General features: G+C 41.0%; 1 protein-coding gene across 3 annotated transcripts in view; it reads left to right on the top strand.

The window, feature by feature from the left end:
- The window catches only part of TGFBR3 (transforming growth factor beta receptor 3), a 119,132-nt gene that overhangs the window by 75,777 nt on the left and 22,051 nt on the right, over positions 1–21,304 (top strand). For 2 of the 3 annotated variants that reach the window (XM_062613155.1, XM_062613157.1), the window contains exons 5-9: positions 4,258–4,441; positions 12,341–12,509; positions 14,590–14,737; positions 19,051–19,240; positions 20,450–20,775. In XM_062613155.1, the coding sequence (XP_062469139.1) occupies positions 4,258–4,441; positions 12,341–12,509; positions 14,590–14,737; positions 19,051–19,240; positions 20,450–20,775 (1,017 nt within the window). The remainder of the gene's footprint in view (positions 1–4,257; positions 4,442–12,340; positions 12,510–14,589; positions 14,738–19,050; positions 19,241–20,449; positions 20,776–21,304) is intronic. The other variant, XM_062613156.1, reaches the window with a different exon arrangement.

The following is a 21,304-nucleotide window of genomic DNA, read 5'->3' as shown; positions in this document are numbered from 1 at the left end:
TATTTGCTTCTGTCGTGGCTTTATGGGTGGCTTTGTTGGCCCCTTGTGCTGGAGGGGCCTTGGTGGGTAGTAGTGTAGTTGTTGCTGTAAGGGGAGGGATTGGTTCATGCTGTGTAGTCATGGGCACATAACTTTGTATAATGAGTTATCTCCCAAAGGTCCCTACCTCTGTTTCAAGGCTAAATTACAAACTTGCTTCCTACTTCTTCCTACTTGGGAGTTCTGAATTATAGCTATATTAAATACTTAAAATGTCATAAAACAAAGTAAATATCCCACTTGGATCAGGCTCAAAGAAAACAAAAAGCAATAAACATTTAGAAAGAGAGAAGGAAATAGGTAAAATAGGAAACAGAAGAAGCTGTTTTGAGTGTGTGCAGTGTTCACCTTCACCACTATATGTATTTGAGACAACTCAGGAATGGTTCTGAGAGTTGTTCTTTCTGGGGAGTAGTAACTTACACCATCTGGCACATCTGCCAGGTTGCTGGTGTCCTGAACTACCACAGCAGCCTGGCAAGGTCAGGTTTTGTAAGACTGGAAAATTTTCTTAAGGGACATATAAAGTTTGCATTTTGTATTTTCTCCCAGCATGGGGGACGTATGTTTCCTTGCTTCTGTACAGTGCAAAGGAAATCACAGTCCTTATTTTCCCCAATGGTCAGCAGAGCAACAGCGTGTGTAATCAAAATATGTTCCCAAATGTGTTCTGCTCTTTGATAGAATACTCATGTTTTGGTAGCATATTTTCAGAATCATGTACTTGATCCTCACTTCCTCTGAGTGCAGAAGTGCCTGTTGAACTGTGGTCCTTGCTGTGGTTAGTGACCATAACCATCTTTTTGTCTTGCAGACTGATTTTTCCAAGTCAGGCTTGGAAGTTTCCTCATTTAGCCTCAGAATTTTGTGAGGCATGTAGGTGAACTCGGCAGCAGAGGATGTTTCTAATGCAGTCACTTCTGATGTCCTCAGAACAACAGGAAGAAATAGACCTGGGGCACATTTTTCCATTCTGCAACCTCAGAAAGTAACCATTGGGGATGAAGTGAGGAGATAAAAGCGTATGTGGCAGCAGTTCCTTAATCGTCCAGTCAGCTGTGTAATGAGTGCACAGATAAAACTCCTTGATATACTCCCAAATACTTAAAGCATTTTTTGGTTTTAATGCTCTGGCTTATCCTAAGTATGTTAGCGAAAGCTGCTTTTGGTTTGTTCTGAAGAGTAAGCAGTTAATGTTCAAGGCAGGTGTTGAAACAGTGATGGTTGCCTTTTTTGGAAGAGGCTGTTGAATTCTCTCCAGAAAAAATAACGTGCTTGGCTCACTTAACCTTGCCTTAGGTCCGTGTAGTAAAAATCCCAACACTGGCAGGCACAGCAGTTCAGTCCTTTCTAAAACCTGGTAGTGGAACCAGCATTTCAAATAGACTTGAGCATGTGGTTAGAAAAATAAATGATGATAAGCTTCATGTTTGTTTAAAGATATTTACTGTATGATCATGCAGGGAGGATGCTTGTGCCAGACTTTTTAGTCACTCTGTTTTCTGTCTCTCCATTCCTCCCTACTAGGGCTCAGTGCTCTGGGGGTTCATTGATAAGATCTGTCTCTGAGGAAGACATTTGTCATGCCACAGAATGATGCAGAAGGTTTTCAAGTCTAATTAGGAATAAATGGAAAGCCAAGTGTGTTCTGAGGAAGAGAGCTGTTGTATTAGCAAACATTTAAGTATCTCAAATGAAAAATACAGTGAAAATGCATTATTGCAGACTAATGCTTTGGGGTTTTTTCTCAATATTTAGGAGGGATAATATTTTCTCTTACACTTTCCTCAGATATTTTAAATCCTCAAGCCCTGCAGTTTTTAAGCACTGTTAGGCCAGAGCTCCAAAAAGATGTTCCACGTGCCTCAGATGTAAAAGACAACATTGCTAAGAGGTGGTGTTCTTCTGTATGTGATCATACATACTTGCCTTGTGCTATGTCAGTGTTGTCCTGCGAGACTGTGAACACTATAAACCTTCATGTCCTAGGAGCATTGTAGAGGTGCCCTGTAAAATCAGTCCATGGTGTGGCTGCTTTCAAGTGATGAAAGTATCAAGTGAATGCTACTTGATAACTACATTTTAAAGATAACTATTGTTCTCTTTTCCTAGTGTTATAAATTTGTAGGCAGTTGATTTATTCTAATGGCAGAGTTTGCTTTCTTATTTGACAAGTTTTGAGAGTATTGGAAGAATATGGTGTATTCTGCATTATGCTGAATAAAGACTTTTCATTTCAAGGAAATGTTTTATGGTAGTCATGTGCAAAACAGCAAATGAGGAAGATCATTCAGAATTGAAACAGATGTTAGTTTAAACTTTGGAAACTCTTCTGGCAGAAGGATTTCTAAGCTGGTTTTTGTCACAGGCCTGGTCAAATTGAACTCTGAATTACATGGGCCTCCTTTTAGAGGAGAGTATGTGATATGTAAATGCTAGTGTAATAGCTGGAAGCGCAGGGAGGAGTTTTGAAATTCTTTCCATGTGCCAAAGTGTGTAATTTATGTGCCTACTTTGACAAATATTTGTAGGTGCTAAACAAACCGATGTGTAACATCCTGAACTAGTGCTGGGAGCAACAGCTCCAGGGAAGGCAGCAGTTGGTTGCAACTAGTTCATTTCTCTAACAGGAACCTGACCTCGGCTAATCTTTGTTAAATAGTTGCTATTGATGCATTTTGTTGTTTAAAAGGTTAGAGAGAGATACTAATAACCATTATCCTGCTACAATGTGTAAATAATACTCAGAACAGGTTAGAAATTGTTATGATGTATTTTTCACTCTTCCAGTCATCATCATTAATCACTTTGGATTTTCGGTTGGAGAAAAAAATAGAATGAAAGGGAAAGGGGGAGAGAGCAGCTGAGTGCATTAAGCTTCTTTCTATTCTGCCCTTAGGACAGAAAATAGTACTTTTTTCCTGAAGCCTACTGCAGTGATCTGGAAGTAAGGGCTGTGCTACACTGGGGCAAGCATTGGGCAACACACCACTACAGGGAGTATGTCCAAAGAAATCTTCACTGATGCAGTCAGACCTGAAAGCTTGTTCGTCTTTCTGTGCTTTCTCACTCAAGCACATGTTATTCTTGACTTGATGTTTTAGATCTTAGTGGAATCAAGTGCTGATGGAAAGACCAGCCTGAGTAGGGCATGCAGGCCCCAGTCCTCCAGCACCTTGAAGGAGGAAACAGGGAACTGCATAGATGAGTGGTGGCTCCTGAGGTTGGGCACATGAAGAAGTGCTCTTCTTTCAGTACTTGATATAAGGACCTCTTGAGAGCTGACAAATGTTCTGAAATTGTTGGCCACGTCCATCTGTAGGAGCAAGAGAGCCAAAAGGTTGTTGTTGGCACAGTCTAGCTTTGCAATCAGTCTGGAACGACTTGTTTATCTGTTGAGTCCAGTGCAAGTTGAAGCAGGTCCCAGTCTGAGCCTGACCCTGTGCTGTTGCCTTTTCTTGAATGATGCTATTGCCACTCCAGTGAAGTTGTATTTGAAAATCTTAGGCTTTCCTGCAGAACCTGTTACACTCCCACTTTCTGTTTCTCCATTTTGACTCTTTGAAACAGCATTATGGTTTTACCAGTCAAGACCTGAGTTAGTGTAACATTTATAAAGATTTTTCCAAAGATGTATAACTCATCTGTTTTATGTGTTAGACTAAAGCAATTCCTTGCTTCCTGTAAATAAAGCAACAATAAATATCTTCTCTTCCTCTTAGCCTTTCTCTTTCCTTACTCTGTGTTTCTCTCTTGGCCTTTATCTGTCATTGGGCTTGGACTTATGTTCTTTCTGATTTAGGAGTTGCTTGAGTACTTCCAGGTTTTAATGAGCTTCACATCCTTGTCTTGCTTCAGTTCCTGAGACCACCATCTATTTACTCTCTCCTGTCTTAGTTTTCCTGTTGTCTTTCTGCCCTCCCCTTGCTTGCACAGTTCAGCTCCTCTTGCAGCACAGTTGTGCCACTTGTGCAGCAGGATGATTTTGGACTCTAGCACCCCAGCTGGGCTGAGGGGTGCCTCATTTTGTAACAACATCTCTGAAAAAGGAATCACGATGCAGATGTGAAAACATGTGAAGTTTAGGCGTTGTTGGAAATAAGCCGTAATCACCTTCAGTGAATGCATGTGGGTGTGACAGATTACATTGCTTAAACCCGCTACCTTGTCTGTGAGGATAAATGTACCACATTAAAACTATGTTTTTATTCCCATCAGGTGTCCTTAGGTTCCGTTGTTCAGTTTGAGAAGGGAAATTTCTCCTTGTCAGCAGAAACAGAAGAAAAGCTTTTTCCTGAGAAAAATGAACAACTGCTACAGTGGGCCCAGAAGGAATATGGAGCAGTAACATCTTTCACTGAGCTCAAAATATCAAGAAACATCTATATTAAAGTAGGAGAAGGTAAACCAAAACAAACCCAACAGAACTGATAAACACTCTGGATGTTGAGAATGTCTTGCTGTAGTTATTTGAATCTTTAAACAACTCATTTTCCAAGGGATGTGATATGAAAGGGGAAGGCAGAGAAATAAGAGCAAGTGTAAAGACCAGACCTTGAAGTTAGGCAACTTCTAGTGGATTCTGGTACCCTAATTTTATGCTCATAAACATGGATGCAGTTGGCCAGAATCTTACAGGAGTCAAAGTTTCACTTTTTAAAAAGGAATGAACTACTTGTGGTGATTGTTTGGATATCTTTTGTATAAAGGACTGAAGTGAAGAACTTGAGGTAGGGGGTAATTTCTAGAACAACCTGAATTAGGGCTTTGGGGTTGGGATTTTTTTAGCATTTGCTTGTATAAGGCTCGAGACTACTTTGGACAAAGAATTACTGCTTTCCTCACAGACACAAGCTGGCTCAGTCTGGTGTCTTTCTGTGTTTTCGTCCCAAGGAGAAAGATTTCCTGTCCCTGTGATCTGCATGCCAAATTTATCAGGTGGCCTAGGGTAGGTGGGAGAGGACTCCAGCTCCACAGGGATTTCACAGGCATATATTAGGGTAGGGTCTGGGCTGTAGCTCTGTATCTGAGAAGTGTTGGAACAACTTAACAATATGAACCTCTGCAGAACTTTGTCTCAAGCTGGTGCTGATCACATAGCATGCCTCCTGCAGGGGAATTCCACCTGAGCCAGTCATAAACCAGGGATAACGCAGGAGCCATGGCTCTTCAACATTCTTGGAGAAAGGCAGCTGGTTCAGAGGGGTTTATGCCCTACTTACTTACCTCTATTCAAGTTTGTTTTTTTTTTTTTTAGTTAGTAAAAGGAGCTTCACAGGGAAAGCAGACCTTCCTCTATGATGCAGGATGATTGGGGGTGAAATTTGTTTTCTTGCAGGTGTAGGATGTTTTAAGATTTTTTTTTACCGACTAGCCTGCAATTCACTGGGTTTTTTTTGCTTTCTGAAGATGTCATCCAAGTTCAGGCCAAAGCACACATCTAGGTTTAGGTTAAATCAAAAGCAGCAAGAATAAAGGCTGGTAAAAGTGAACTGGAACTGATTTGCATTGCAGTGAATGGTCCAGATATGTTGAAACTAATTGTTGTCTTTCAAGAAGCTCAGTGATGGGAAGAGTAGAACCCAGTCAAACATTGTGTCAATGTCCAACCTGTACTGGTGGGCTCAGCATTTACTAGAACCAGCAGCCTAATTTAGTAGTGTTTCAGCAGTACTTCCAGAGAAACCCCTTCATAGCTGAACTAGTTGGCTACCAGAAAACCCAGCCCAAAACCTTCTGTGAAGAAAACGTTCTTTGCTAACCACCTGTATCTGATAATTTGATTTCCTGAAGCCTGAGGTTTGCCCCCCAAAATCAGAACATGCCTGTGTTGGCTGTATCCGAATCCTGCCAAATTTGTACACTGTTCCCCTGTGTGATTTTTCTTGGCACCATTTTTGGATTTCAGAGCCAGAAAATCATTCAGAAATATATTTATTAGCTTATTAAAGTGCTCTTGGAACGTATAAATGGGAGTAGTGGTCTCTGCATTGCAGAGTTGAATGTTTAATTAGACATGTCAAAAAACAGATAAAATTGTGTTGACTTGCACATCTCCAGTCAAAGCAGGCAACTAAATAGGAGAGCTTTGCATCATGCTTAGAATGTGTTAAAACACAATTTAATTAAGAGTCAGTACACAAAATGGAACTTGGCAGGCAACCAAAATAGACAGTTTCTGAGAAGGCTGCTATGAACTAGCTCAGCTGTAACCATGTTTGATTTTGAGTTAAATTCTTGGCAGAGGAGTGAATAAGTGTGTATGTTTGGGGGTTATGCATCTGTTTGGGGTGGGGAGAGGGTCAGTTCTTGAACTGCACTAGGCGTGTGAGGAGTTCTATGGAAACCATGTGGGATGTGGACCTGGTCTGCTTCTCTGCAGAGCGAGCAATGGAATCACTGGATTCCACAAATCCCAGTGTATACTGTTGGACATCTCAGGCTTTTCCTACAAAACTCACACTCCTCAAGTGCTTTAGTCAGGTAACCCTCAGCTGCCAGTTTGTGAATCACAGCTTAGTATTACTCATAATCTGTAAGTAGTCATATAAAGTAGTTCCTTGCTACATGACCAGTGCATGTAATTGTCTACATTTCAGCTTCACTCAAGTTAGAAAGATCTGAAGCTGAAAGACCTATAACATTTTAGAAGTGGAGGCTGTAGCTGAATACAGCAAACAAAGTGCAAGCCAGAGGACAAAGATCTGAAGAAGGGTGATCTTTCATAGAATAATGCTACAGCTTTATGCCATGGGTCTCTGAAATCACTTTAGAAGCTGCAAATGAAAGGCAGCTGAGCGAACTAGCAAACTGGGTCAGGGCTGAATGCATCTAAATCCTATCAATTCAGAAGACTGGTGGTTCAGATACTGCAGGGATGGTGAGCACAGTGAGAACTTAAAGGGACCAGAATGAGGGTTTGGAGGAAGGCGGTACAAGAAGTGGGGTTTTTGTTCTTGGTTTGATTTGCTTAGTGAAGTGAATGGCAGAGTGACTGTCATGATAATCACTGTTAGATTCTAGAAAGCAAAACTGCTCATGGTGAAAGTGATCTTAGTACAGGTTTTCCAGCAGAATTCACTTTAATTCTTCATGCTTCAATAAGATACAATTGTACAAGTCAGGAAGACTTAGCAGTTAGCTAAATGTTACCTAATGCATCCAGTATAAATCCAGGGCAGAGGTCCTAGCCTGGAGGGAGCCTAATTTCAACACATTTCTTAGCTAAATAAGAAAAAAAAAGTAATTTTTTTACGGATCAGGGATGTGGCAGAGAGGCTGCCTGCTCTAGTATATCCCACGGACTATTACCCACTCCTGGTGATACATGTGTATAGATAATAGTAGCCTGGGGAACATAAAGAAGGACTACAGAGCCCTGGGGGAGGTGGTTAGGGGCTCTGGAGCTCAGATAGTCTTTTCATCAATTCTCCAGGGTACAGGGGAGGACCTAAAAAAGGCTAGGAGAATTAGCCAGGTTAATAACTGGTTAAAAGGGTGGTGTCATAGTCAGGGGTTTGGGTGTTTTGAACCCAGGACCCAAGCCTATAGTCCAGGTCTAGTGGGGGCTGGTGGAGCTGGTCTGATGATAAAGAAGGGAAAGAACAGTTTTGGTAGGAGGCTTGCCAGACTGGTCAAGGAGGCTTTAAACTAGATGTGTTGGGGGAGGGGGGCATCATTCCATCCCAACACACCCAGTCAGTTGCCAGAACCTATAATAAATGCTTGGATCAATGTAGAGATATCCCAGCCTCTCCAGCCTATGAGCCGGCTTCAGTTGGAGCTCGGCTCAGATGCCTCTATGCAAATGCCCGTAGCATGGGGAACAAACAAGAGGAATTAGAGATGTGTGCACATCTACGGGGGTATGATATAATAGGCATCACAGGAACATGGTGGGATGGCTCCTACGACTGGAGTGTTGGAATGGAAGGTTACAGGCTCTTTAGAAAAGACAGGCCTGGCAGGCGGGGAGGGGGAGTCGTCCTTTATGTTAGGGATAGGCTGGAGAGTATGGAACTCTGTCTGGGGACAGGTGAGCAGTCCACAGAGAGTTTGTGGGTCAGGGTTAAAGGGAAAACAGCTATGGGGGACATTACTGTGGGGGTCTGTTACAGACCACCTGATCAAGGAGAACCTGTGGATGAAGCACTCCATAGACAGATAGGAAAAGCCTCACGCTCGCAGGCCCTTGCTCTCATGGGTGACTTCAACCACCCTGACATCTGTTGGAACGACGGTACGGCCCGGCACAAGCAATCCAGGAGGTTCCTCGATTGTGTAGAAGACAACTTCCTTCTGCAAGTAATAGAGGAGCCGACAAGGAGAGGTGCCATGCTTGACCTCGTGCTCACCAACAGGGAAGGGCTTGTTGGAAATGTGACTCTCCAGGGCAGCCTTGGGTGCAGCGATCATGAGATGCTCGAATTTGAGATCCTCAGGACAGTGAGAAGAGCGTGCAGCAAGCTCACTGCCCTGGACTTCAAAAGAGCAGACTTTGGCCTCTTCAGGAACCTGCTTAGGAACGTTCCATGGGATACAGCCCTAGAGGGCAGAGGGGCCCAAGACTCTTGGTCGATATTCAAGGATCACCTGCTGCAAGCTCAGGAGTGTTGCATCCCAACCAGAAGGAAGTGCAGCAGGAGGGCCAGGAGACCTCCTTGGATGGATAAGGAGCTCCTGAGGAAAATTCAAATGAAAAAAGAGGCTTATAAAAGGTGGAAGCAGGACAGGTGGCGTGGGAAGAGTACAGGGATGTTGTCCAGGAAGCTAGGGACCAGGTTAGGAAAGCTGAGGCCCAGTTAGAATTAAACTTAGCTAGAGGTATTAAAGATAACAGGAAGGGATTCTACAAGCACATAGCAAATAAAAAACAGACTAGGGAGAATGTAGGCCCCCTCAGGAAGCTCTCAGGAGAACTGGATACACAGGATTTGGCGAAGGCTGAGGTTCTGAATGACTTCTTTGCTTCGGTCTTCACTGCAAAGGCTCTGACCGCACCACCCAAGTCTTGGAAGGCAGACCCAGGGACTGTGAGAATGAAGACCTTGCACCCACTGTAGGAGAGGAACTGGTTCGAGACCATCTTAAAAATCTGAATGTGCACAAGTCCATGGGTCCTGATGAGATCCATCTGCGGGTCCTGAAGGAGCTGGCGAATGAAGTTGCGAAGCTGCTGGCCATCATATTTGAGAAATCATGGCAGTCAGGTGAAGTTCCCGATGACTGGAAAAATGGAAATGTAACCCCCATTTTCAAGAAGGGAAAATGGATGAGCCGGGGAATTACAGACCAGTCAGTCTCACCTCTGTGCCTGGCAAAATCTTGGAGCAGATTCTCCTGAGTGGCATGCTAAGGCACCTGAAAATCAACAAGGTGCTTGGTGACAGCCAGCATGGCTTCACTAAGGGGAAATCCTGCCTGACCAATTTGGTGGCTTTCTATGATGGGGCTACAGAACTGATGGACGGGGGTAGAGCAGTTGATGTCATCTACCTGGATTTGTGTAAAGCGTTCGACACTGTCCCACACGACATCCTTGTCTCTAAACTGGAGCGACATCAATTTGATGGATGGACCGCTCGGTGGAGCAAGAACTGGCTGGATGGCCGCACACAAAGACTTGTGGTCAATGGCTCAATGTCCGGCTGGAGACCAGTAACGAGTGGCATCCCTGACTCTCAGTTTGTAGCCTGTACATACCCAGTGCATGTATCCTGCCCATCGTACTTGCTTGATTTAATACTTGCAGGCTTTAGCCGTGTGTCCTGCTGGGGAATGAGCACTGCCAAGAGTTTCCACCCTGCCTCTGGGGACTACTGCAGCCTCTTCTCTGCTCCCATTTATACCCTGCCATTAAATGTCAGTTGAGGTTCTGATCTGTGTCATCCTAAGAGCTAGTAAACTGCAAAATACACATGAAAAAGCCCTGCCATCACAGTGGCTGGGGGAAATCCTATATGCCTTGCTTATTCTCAGCTCACACTTTGAAAGGCATGCTCTGCTTTGATGGGATTTGTATTGCTGAATCAAGCTGCTGCTGCTGCCCAGGGTACATGTCTTGGAGAGTTACACCTGATTAATGGCACTCACTTTCACAAAGACCTCCTCAGTTAAGCCAGGATGCTCAACTTTTATCCGGCTTAGCTACAGCCTATAGATGGCACCTAATTAGCACAGAATAAAGCAGTGTCTGTTGCTGCCTGTAAGAAGGAGGTGCTGCCCACAGAAACTCCAGATCCCAGTGTGCAATCCTCTGTCTTCATCTTAGCAGCCTGGCATGTGCTGCTGGCCGCTGTGTGCAGCTCCATCACATGCTGGCCAGAGCCTCTCTGCTGAGGGTATTACATGCTAACCTGATTCCATACTGGGAGTCTGTCAAGATTAGAGAGGCACAGGGTCTGTAATGTGACTGTTTGCTGGCTGGTTTAGTAAGATTTTTAACTGATTGCAGACACCTGCAGTCCCTTTCCAAAGCAGACAGTCCTGAAACTAAAAAAGTAGTGTGGTGAGCAAAGAAAGATGAAATAGATCCCCTTTTCTTTTCTGTTCCAGCACAGATCTTGGTAACTGGTACAGACAAGAGTAAATACATGGGGGGGAAGTAAATGTGTACATCAAGACAGTTAAAATTTGTTGCAGAAGAAAAGCATGCTATAGAGCAGAGGCCCAGGCTGAGGAACCTCTGTGCTGGTGGTGGCAAAAACAGCAGTTCTTGAGAGCCCCAGAGATGTTTAATGAAAGTGCCTGGAGCAGGAATCAAATTCTTTGCCATAGCAAACGATAGCACGTGTGTAATTATCCACGAACTATTCAGAGGCTGTTATTTTATGGCTTGAATTGTGTTGTATGGCAGCTGAGAAGCAAGTACCTAGTATATCCATCTGTGTGTGTATGTACAGATATAAATTCAAGCTCAGTGTAGGCCGTTTGGGATCTTTTTCCATTCTGTGCTGTTGTGGGAGGAGCTGGTCAAAACTGCAGCTGCATTCAAGGCTAATCTGGCAAGGCACATAGCAGATGTTAGAAGAGTGCTTTGCTTGAGCAGTATGAATTGTTAACAGCTTCATACAGCTCTCATAGGTTCTGTAGGGAAGACAGCAAGGTCAATATTCAAAGGCTACTTTGTGTACAATCAGGAGAAGAAACTTCCTTAATCGTTTCTGCAGAGGCCGGGTTCACCCCTGTCTCTGGTCTCCTTGCAAAGCTGTGTGCCACACACAAATGCTCTTCAGGGGTGACATTTCAGCTTTCATTTAGGGAGCAAGTGCTAACTGTGGTCTCAACTGAGCTTTTCAGAGCTTTTCCACAGTTCTGCAAGCATCTCTCTTGCTTCTAACTGTAATAGGAAAGCCTTCTTTGTAAAGCAAAGGTCAAAGGGCCAGCCCTTTGGAATTACATTCTTATAGGACTTTGCCTGTGAACATGATACTTAGTCCTTCTGTGTGTTGTTACAATTCATATGTTAAAGCTATCTCAGAAATACAAAGTATTCCCATTCTTCACCGAAAACATTGATTTTTGGGTATGGCAGTGTAGGCTGGGCATGAGAACTTTACGCTAAGTGATTATGTTTTATGTTTGGTGTTGTATGCTAGTTAATGCTCGTCATCAGCTCAGCAGTTAAAACCAAAAGAGAGATTGAATATCTACTCTAGAATTTCTTCATTTCAGTTAGGGGTATTATGGTCAGACTTCTTTAATATCAATAACTGGCTTCATTATTCACTTACATTTTCCATGCACAAGAGGACTTCAGACATCACTGATACTATACAGTGTATAGGAAAAATATATGGAGTAAGGAAATGGAAAATACTTTCTGTGATCTTTTAAATACTTTAAGTTCATAATAGCAAGAATAAAACATTTTCTAAAGGGAGAAGGAATTGATCACATATTCTGCTAGTTAATTTCAAAAGAAATAAATCTTTTAAAGATGCAAGGAACAAATTAAATGTTTTATTCATTTTGGAAAATGCTCCATAATTTGCTTCAGTTTTGTTTTCAGATTTCTCTTTCTTGGGATTTTCTTTCATTAAATATCTAAGTCCATAAATATAAACTCTTCAGTTTAGAAGTTTATCTTTTACATCAAGTATATGCTGTGTTGTTGCAACAGTGATCTCCTATTCAGTATTACGTTGATTTGTCGTAAGTGCTTATGATAGATAATAGATGAACATTATAGCCTAAAGACCTGTGTCATATAGTGCAGCAATGAAGTAAATGTGCATACATGCACGTAAGCTAATATCTGTGTGTAAAGGTGCATATGCTTTCGTTTATTTTCCTCCTCCAGATCAAGTTTTTCCTCCCTCGTGCAACATAGAGAAGAATTTTCTCTCGTTAAATTACCTTGCGGGATACCTACAACCAAAAACGGCAGAGGGGTGCCTTATGTCTCACTTAGTCCAAGAAAGAGAAGTTCACATCATTGAACTAATCACTCCAAATTCCAATCCATACAGGTAAAGTATTGTCTAAATACACTAAATCTGTTTGAAATCACAGCCAAAGATTTTAGCTGTCTATTGAAAATCAACTGAAACCGTAATTTCAATCTTACAAGAAGAGCTTGGACCTTAGTACTTTGCCTTAAATAGAGATTGGTTTTTTAATATGTAAAGGTTTTGAATTCTGCTTCATGATCCCAGGATTTTGCTGGACGAGGCTGCAAAGCACAATTCTTATGGACTCTATCCTGCCTCTCTTCTTGCTCAGTCAATCAGATTATTCCAAGAATAAGATGAATGAGAGCAACATCTGACAGACAGTGTTAAAGATGGGACCACTGTATGAGGAAGTGAGAGAGAGATTGAAAGTAATCTTGACCTGTCACAGATAGGGGTAGCTGGCAGCGAGGCCTAGGGCAGTAGCTTTCAAGCAGTGGTCCAGAGGTCACAAGTGGTCTGTGGTCCATGATAATTGTTCCAGTATGGGTCTGCAGAACCATAACAGTATTTTCTGTCAAGTTTCCAGTTGAGTTTAATGGATAGTGTGTATTGCAAGAAATGTTAAGAGTTGACAGAGGTCCACTGTCCAAAAGGCTTATAAATAGTGATTAGGGAAAATTGCTTAGCTCTCTGTATGCAAGAAGAAAAATACTATTTCCTCACAGAACAGGTAGAATTAAAATCCTGTCTATGTACTGCAGACACTAGATATCCGGCACTGTCTAGTTGTACTCCTCATGTAATTACATTTAGGCATATCCATTCTATGATGAAACATTCACACAGGGAGATAGAGGTAGGAGGAGGGGTCTTTGCAAGAAGGGTAACTATCTCATTACAAGATGGTGAATCCAGAGCCTGGAATATTCGTGCCTGTCAACCTTGGGAGAGTAAAAATGTGCTGAGGTGTAGTAGAAGTTGGAGTATAGGTAAACCCAAATGATCTGCCTCTGAGTGGCCTGAGTTGCAGCCCTATTCTGAACAGCTGCTGTTCAGTGTCAACATCAGCAAGTCCCTTGCAGTGTTGTGCAATGACAGCCATGTCTCCAAGTCCTCTGGGCTTTTGGCTTTGGCTGGTAGTACGATAGGAATTTGTTTTTCAGATGATAACAGTGCAAAATGTTTTGTTATTTAAAGTAAAAAGTAATAAATACATCTTGTTTCATTTTTAGTTTTATCTGTTATCCACAGCTATTTTTGCAAAGTTTATATCCAGAAAGAAACATACAGAAGCTGACCTGGGCATGTGTAAAACTGCAGGAGGTGAAACAAAGGTCCCAAGATACTTAGCGTATCTTACTTAGGGATGAGCACGTTCTTGTGACATATGGCCCCAGAAGACAATCTGGAAGTAAAGGTTTTCCTGTTCAACTAATATTTTGCATGACAAGATATTATTGATGGGTACAAACCCATTTGCTCTACTTATTTTACTGAGGTCTTGAAAATCTGGATGGTGTTCATCTATTTTCCAGCAAGCAGTAGGCTGGACATCTGCTTTTCTTTTCATTTTAAAGAAAGTATATATCCAGAAGTATTGGAAACAGAATGCACAGTGTAATTCTTCAACACACGCAAGATCCTAAGCAAAGTCATTTCCACAATTTAACTTCCTAGGCAGAGACCCACCCCAATATAGTATTTGTGCAGTTTTTTTGGTATTAACCTGTCTAATTTGTCTTTTTTTTTTTAAGGTATGATTTTGAGCTTTAATATCGTTATAGCCAAAGGAAACTGCAACAGCTATATTTAGGCACTGTCACAGTGAAATAAGAAAACAATATTTACATTCTAAAGCAAAGTGCTAGTCATATAACTAACCTCCTCTAATAGCTGAAATGAGTAGCACAGTTCTTGTAAACAAGAGACAAAAAAAAATGATTTATCTAAAAAATATTTTATTTCTATTGTTATTCAAAATCATTTAAGCGTATGTGGAGTAACAATCTGTTTTGCACATGTTGTGTTGCCTGGGATAATCTCCAGCATTTTAATCAGCTGGCCAGACAGTGGAAACATGATGGATTGGAAGAAGGTTGATAGCTGAAAATTTCTGGCATTCTGGTCTGACTTTCTCCCTATTTTCCACATACAGTGCTTTCCAGGTGGATATAATCGTTGACATTAAACCATCTCAACCAGGCACCAAACTTGTCAGAGATGTCGTACTTATCCTCAAGTGTAAAAAGTCTGTCAATTGGGTTATCAAGTCGCATGATGTCCAAGGAAAGCTGGAAGTGATTGTAAGTTGAGACACCTTCATTTTTTGCAACAATACAGAATCCATTTAAACGTGGTACAGTGCTAGATCACATTTTCTCAGCTGCTTTTCTAGTTATTAACTGCATTTCAAGGAGTAAAATCAGAAACTATGTTTTTTTTTCCTTATTAACTTAGTATATGGGCTATTAAACTGACCAGCACATCACAGAAACCAGGTGGTAAAAATACAAGGATTTAGGGTCTGTGTCTTTTTGGCTTCGGCTGAAGTACCCAAAACACTGTGTTGGATGTTCATCTCCCTTTCTGCTGTTACTTTGGTGAGTGGATGTACAGGTTCATCTCTGAAGTTGGAAAGATGTCTGTGAGTACAGAATGGATAATCCTAGATACTATGGCACATACATCCCTGTGGAAGTGAAGGCTTTTTTACTCCTTCCACTTGTGGTTCTAGTAGTCTTTAGCCCTCTTCCCTGCCAGTACTTCTGTCCCCAGCAATGTTTGTTCAAACTGAACTTGCCTCTCCTCAGACCACAACCAGGAAGCTTTAAAAAACATAAACCCAGGATCTATAAAGCTAAACTTCTGAAACTATACTTACACATAACTGGAGATTCTGATGCAGAATGATTTTTGCTATAGGCTTTGTGGCTCAACACCATTTCTACCAAGAAAATGAGCTTTTCCTTGCTTTGAAATAAACAGATAAATACAATTGGACTGCTCTTGCAGCCTATAGATGTGTGACCTGTTTCAGTCTTAAGTGATCAGTTAAGAGCATATTGTGCAGATGAGCTGAATGTTTGCTCAAGACTTCTGGGTGGCCTCCTTATTAAGCTTTGCAGTAACTTGGATGCATTTTCAAACTCCAGCTATCTATACTAACATTTTACGAAGAATTTTACTTTGCTTAGTAGCTTTCTCCCTTTAATGTGTGCAAGGGCAATTCTGACAAGATCAGAAGGCTGCTTAGTCTAAATATTCTAAGAGGACAGATTGATAGGCAGGATTTCGTGCTAGATTTTGACAGGGAAATAAAAGGAAATAAATTACTGTGCTGCTCAGGAAATTGAATGGAAAAATTATCTAGGGTGGATGATGAAATTCCCTTTTGATCTCTGATGCATATTTATTTAATGGACGGGAAAGGATGTTCTGGTCATTCTGCAGGTCCTGAATAGGCCTGTTTATAGGTCTAAGGATAGAGAATTGTGCATCAGTTCACTTCACACTTGGAGATAGTCAAAGTACCGTATTTCATATCATAACATGACATTTTATTTAGATTAAGGAAAAGAGAAAGGAATACTATATATGGAAATGTCAGTATATAAAATACTGTATATTTATATTAGGATTTGTAACTGCCATACTGCTTCATTTGCTATACTGCTTCATTTGTATAGATGCTTCGTTTTCTGAATGTGTATTTGTTCTCCTTCGTTTAGAGGGGTGTGGGAGAGAACTAAACACCCCCATGTCATTATAAAGCCTGTACATCCAGCATTTAGGATCTCTCTGTATCTCTGTTAAGCTGAAGGCCTTTCCAAGCCCAAGTTTAGACAATGCATAATAACATTACTGAACAATTAGGTAATGTTTCACAATGTTCTTTTTATTAGTTGAAGCAGTTCCATGCACTTCAATTTTCCTAACTTCTTGCCCTCAGTACTAATCGGAATTGTCTTGAGGGGATTGGCAAACCGAGAGGGAAAGGTTAGTGCTAAGCTGCCTCAAACTCAGGACCATGAGTTATTAAGGTCTAAGTTCATAGACAAAGTGAAAAAGACTTTTTGGGTCATCTGGCTCAGCTCCCAGCTTGCTGGGTTTTTTGAAACTCTGAAAGAGGATGAACACAAAATCAAGTAAAATGGGAATAGTTTAAGTAAAGTAACTGCCTGTGATATACACACAATGCTTTCCTCCCAGGCTGTGCGTACAACTCGTGTGTGCAGTCTGTCTTTCCTTTACCCCCCGTGCAGTGCTTGTGTATTTCTGTGCTTATGGACTCTCTGCCATTCACATTACTTTGGACTCAGTGTCCTTTGAGAAAGCTGTGGGCTGCACAGTGGGCAAAGATGTGAAGTTGCAGAAAGAAAGTAAGTGTGTTGAGGGGCAAAAAGCGAGAGAGGTGAAATGCACAGAACAAACCCATGAGGGTTTTGAAAGCTTAAAGTCACTCTTCTTTACAGGAGAACAACTGCCCACCAGTTCCTGAAATGGTCTCAGTAGGTTAGAAGGTGGCTTTCGTTGCCCGGTTTCATCTACTGTGAGTGAAGGTGTTGGCAGTGGAGGCAAGTGAAGACACTTCACTATGTCTATTTCTTCAAGCCCTTGTGCTTGGTTTTGTTTCATTGAGGCAATGAAAACTGAATGTTTACAGGCTCAGCATGGAGTGGAGAGGTAAAAACAAGCCAACAAAATGGTCAGGTGCCAGTTAGGACAGTAAAATCCTGAGATAATGTTTATTCAGCTGTCTCCTCGTGGCAAAAAAAGAGAAGAAAAGCAGAGAGGGAGGTCCAGCAAAGTTGGGGTAGTCTAATAATTCCAACCAGTCAAAGCCATATGGTAATGTGAAAATGTGTGATAAATCATATCCAGATGAGTATCTGTTGAAGAATAAGAGATTTTTTTTTTGACCCAAAACAGTAGGAAGGCACTAAAATTAGGATACTTATTGCTTTTTTTCTGTTTCTTATCTTCAGTGGCCTTTGCTGGTCATTGATAACTGTACTGGTAACAGTATCTTCAAGCTCTGCACCTAAAATTCTCTTTAACTTCAGTTGTGAAACTATGAGTGTTTAAAGGATGTAGAACTGGGTCATTAGGAAGAAATGAGGGACGGAGCCAAACGAAAACTGTGCTGTGCCATTCCATCAGGACTCTGTACAAGCTTTATTCACTACTTTCTTCAAAAGCTCCATTTCTGAGGTGAGGCAAAGACGTGCAGCTGAGCTCAGTGATGCTGGGTAGCAGGTCAATACAAACCACTGAGTAAAAGCAATCTGGGCAAAAGAGATTGGTGTGGTCAATCTTTTGATGTTTGAGAGTGAAAGAAAATTAAGATTGGCTTACATTGAGGGAAACCAGTGGGGTTTTAAAAAAATGCAGCCTATATGATGAAGGTAATCAGGCATAGAAGTGAATGTGTTTGTTGTAGAGCATTCAATGGTGTCATCTGCATATAGAAAGTGCAATTAGATCACATTGCAGAAATCCTTGACAAGTGGGTCGTTGTGCCTTTCCTGCTGTGTGTCTACTCAGCTTGTTCTGTAGTTGTTGATGTAATTGTTATAGGCATAATAGTAATGTTGTGTATACGAAAATAAATACATATGTATTTAGCTTTGTGTGAATACTAGTTTAAGATGCCAAGCACTTAAAAACAAGTGAAATATCAGTGAATGTTTCCTAACTGCTTCTCTAACAGCTAGAGATGCTTCTTACATTTGTTTTACTCACCCATTTGTATGAGGAAATTGAAGGTTTTGCAGAACTTATGCAGTAAAACGAAAAGGAACTGGTTGTGCGGCTTATCTGTATTCCATGGCCACCTCTGAGGAGCTGTTATTTTTAATGATATAATGGTAAAACTAAGAGGTCAGCAAGTGCATTATGAATTCACTGTATGAATGTATTTGTGCAAAACTTATATTGTTAATGAAATCTGAAATTTTATTGTGAAGAAAGTGTATGCTGTCCTTTGAAGCAATTTGGCCTTGCATAAATGTGTATGCTCTTGCGTATTGCTCTATTAAGGGTTGAATTCAGTCCTGTTTAACATACTCAACATTTTGCAGGAGACACAGCATGAAGCTCATTCAGGGAGGCACAGACTATCCTCGATTCGAGCTGACTTTGAAGCATTAGCTGGTATCAGCTCTCTACTTCATGAACATGCTATGTTTTGCCTTTTTCAGTAATGTTCATTTGAACAAAGGTTTTCCCATATGTAGCTTAAGTAATGCTCTCTTCAAAGAAATGAAGGGGGCATTTGAAAGAATCAGTTGTCATCCTGAGTGCCCCTTACCTCAGAAGTCATTTCGACTGAGGTTTGAAGAAAATACAGCTGTAAATATGCCTTTGTCTCATTAGGGATTAACAGTTCCGAGCTACCTTGATTTATTGTACTCCTGGCAGAGCCTGGGAGGAAGGGGGGCCTTTTCTCCATGTGTGCAGCAATTCTGTGCCTAAGGTGGCAGAGTTTGGTTTATTTCCAAGGTGTTCTCAGCTTGCTGTTACTTAGTAGAGTAAAAAAAAACATGTTTAGTCAGTGTCACTATTCCATTTTAATTATCCTTAAATGGTAAATCATGAACCAAGTTTTTCTTTGCAGACATCAAATAGCATTGGTTTTGGAAAGGAAACGGAGAGATCCATGAGCATGAGTAAATCAGTAATACCTGATCTTCCTTCATCACATGAGAGTTTGATCAAGTGGGCTTATGAGCATAACTACAGTCCAGTTATTTCCTACACAAAAGCCCCTGTTGCTAACAGATTTCATCTGCAACTTGAAGATACAGGTACACTTGAAATGGACTTCTAGCATATAGAAAACATGTCTTGTATTTCCAGGAATATGATGATTTGAAAGGTGCTCTGTCAGTTGTTGGGGGTTGCGCTACTTTTGTTACTCATCATCAAGAAAGCTGGTGTTGGAGTATCTGTGAATGCTGGTTAAAAGAAGTATTCTGTGGCTTTTTGATGAGAAAAATCCAGGCAAATTGTGTTATTTCCTGAAATTATAGTGAAATTAAATGATTATAGCTTATCTAGCTCACAAGCTGTTACAGCTGACCATGCTCAGCCTTCACTGCAATGGACTTCAGTAGCTGGATATTTTGTAAGTTAATAAACCCAGCTTTGATTCTATAATATTTTTTCCCAAAAGTGTGAGCATAGTATTTCCTTGAGATAATTAAATAAACTTTTAAATTGCTTTCAGACAAAACTGTCTTACCATAAAAATCTGAGCAAATTGAATAAATATAACCCTCAAATTAGTTACTTGGCCAGAGTCATTACTGATGTAAAAATACCTGTGTCCATTGAAGCTAGTAGAGCTGCATCTGCTTATTCACTACTTCAGCCACTAGAAGGGTTGCTTAGCTGGTTTGATAAAGCTGATGTTCACATTAATTTTATCAATTGCACTCTCTTGGGTTACTACCTGCTTGGGGTGGGTTTGAGACTTCTGTCCTGAGCAGTTGCGTGTGTAAGCCAGCAGATAGTGTTCTCATTTACATAGTATAAAGTTAAGCCTCATTTGACTTCACTTTTGTTATGTAAGTAGTTCCACAACTGTCGAGTGACTGAATGTGTGATGTGTTTCATGCCATAATTTGCACTTAGGCTATTTCAGCAGCAATAAACTAGAATATTTTCTAAATGGGATGTTCCTTTTACCTCTGTGATTGCCTTTTGCATATAATAGGCCCACTCTTCAAAGTTTATTTTCAGCTCCTGGTTAGGCAGATTTCTAGCAGGGACTAAAATACACCGAGAGCAGATGTCACAATAACAACTAAACCCTTACTGGAGGAATTGTGGCCAGATATCTGGAAAATACAAAAATGGTGCTTTAGGTGTCCTTCAGGAACTTCTTTTCTGGATAATACTTTATTCTTTTTTTGTATGAAAATTATTAGTTCTGAATACTTTTAGGAAAAATATCTAATAACCTAATGTTTTCCTTTTTTTTAATTTTCTTTTTCTTTCCTCTTTTGTTTTAGAAGAGATGAATGATGAAGAAGATCATTCCCTTCCTCCGGAGCTGACAGAATTGCTGGGTGCTAACCCACTGCCTGCCCCAAAGAATCCTGCATTAAGTGATGGCCTGACTTTTCCTTTTCACATTAACAGAGGAAGACATGACACAGTGGGAGAAGGAATCTTCCCATCAAGGGATTCAGTGGATACATTAATAAATCATGATTTTGAGCATTCCCTCTCAAAACATAAAGAACCTGAAGAGGCTCAGGGCAGTGCTGATATGGCCCTGTCAATAAAGTGTGATGACAAAGTCATGACAGTAGCTGTAGAAAAAGACTCTCTGCAGGTTGGTGTGATCTCTTTTTCTCAAATTTGGGAAGGCTTTTCTGGGCAGATCATTTTATTTGTATTTTGATAATAAAAAATAAACATTCTATACCCATCACCAGCCAGCCTCCCAGAATAGAGTTTGGTGAGGAAACTATAATATAGTTGTAACTCAAATCATGTTTCCTCTTCCCAACAATCAGGTAGTTTGTAGAGGGATTTTCTGATTAAAGCTTTGAAGGGTTGGTTTGTCAGAAAACGACTGTACTCAGCCATCAGTCTGGTTTTAACTTCTATAGTACAAAGAAGCTGCTTTTGATAGCTGCATGAGACCTGAATAGATCTGTCTTTACCATCTACCAGCTGACAGGTTGCTTGTGGCCATTGTGGAAATGAGCCTGACACAGACAGCGTTTTTAGCTCATTTTAGACCAAACAGAGTCAGCATTATTAATCAGTAGATTAATAATGAACCTGTTGTTTTCTTTGTTCCATGTTACATTTATTCCCTGTCTTGTACAACAGCATTTTGAGAGTGACCTTCCCTG

Source organism: Pezoporus occidentalis, unplaced genomic scaffold (assembly GCF_034315485.1).
Source record: "Pezoporus occidentalis ecotype Australia unplaced genomic scaffold, CSIRO_AGI_Poc_V1 ctg164, whole genome shotgun sequence".
NCBI lineage: Eukaryota > Metazoa > Chordata > Aves > Psittaciformes > Psittacidae > Pezoporus > Pezoporus occidentalis.
Note: the sequence above shows the minus strand (reverse complement) of the source record. Positions and strands in the feature narration are given on the sequence as shown.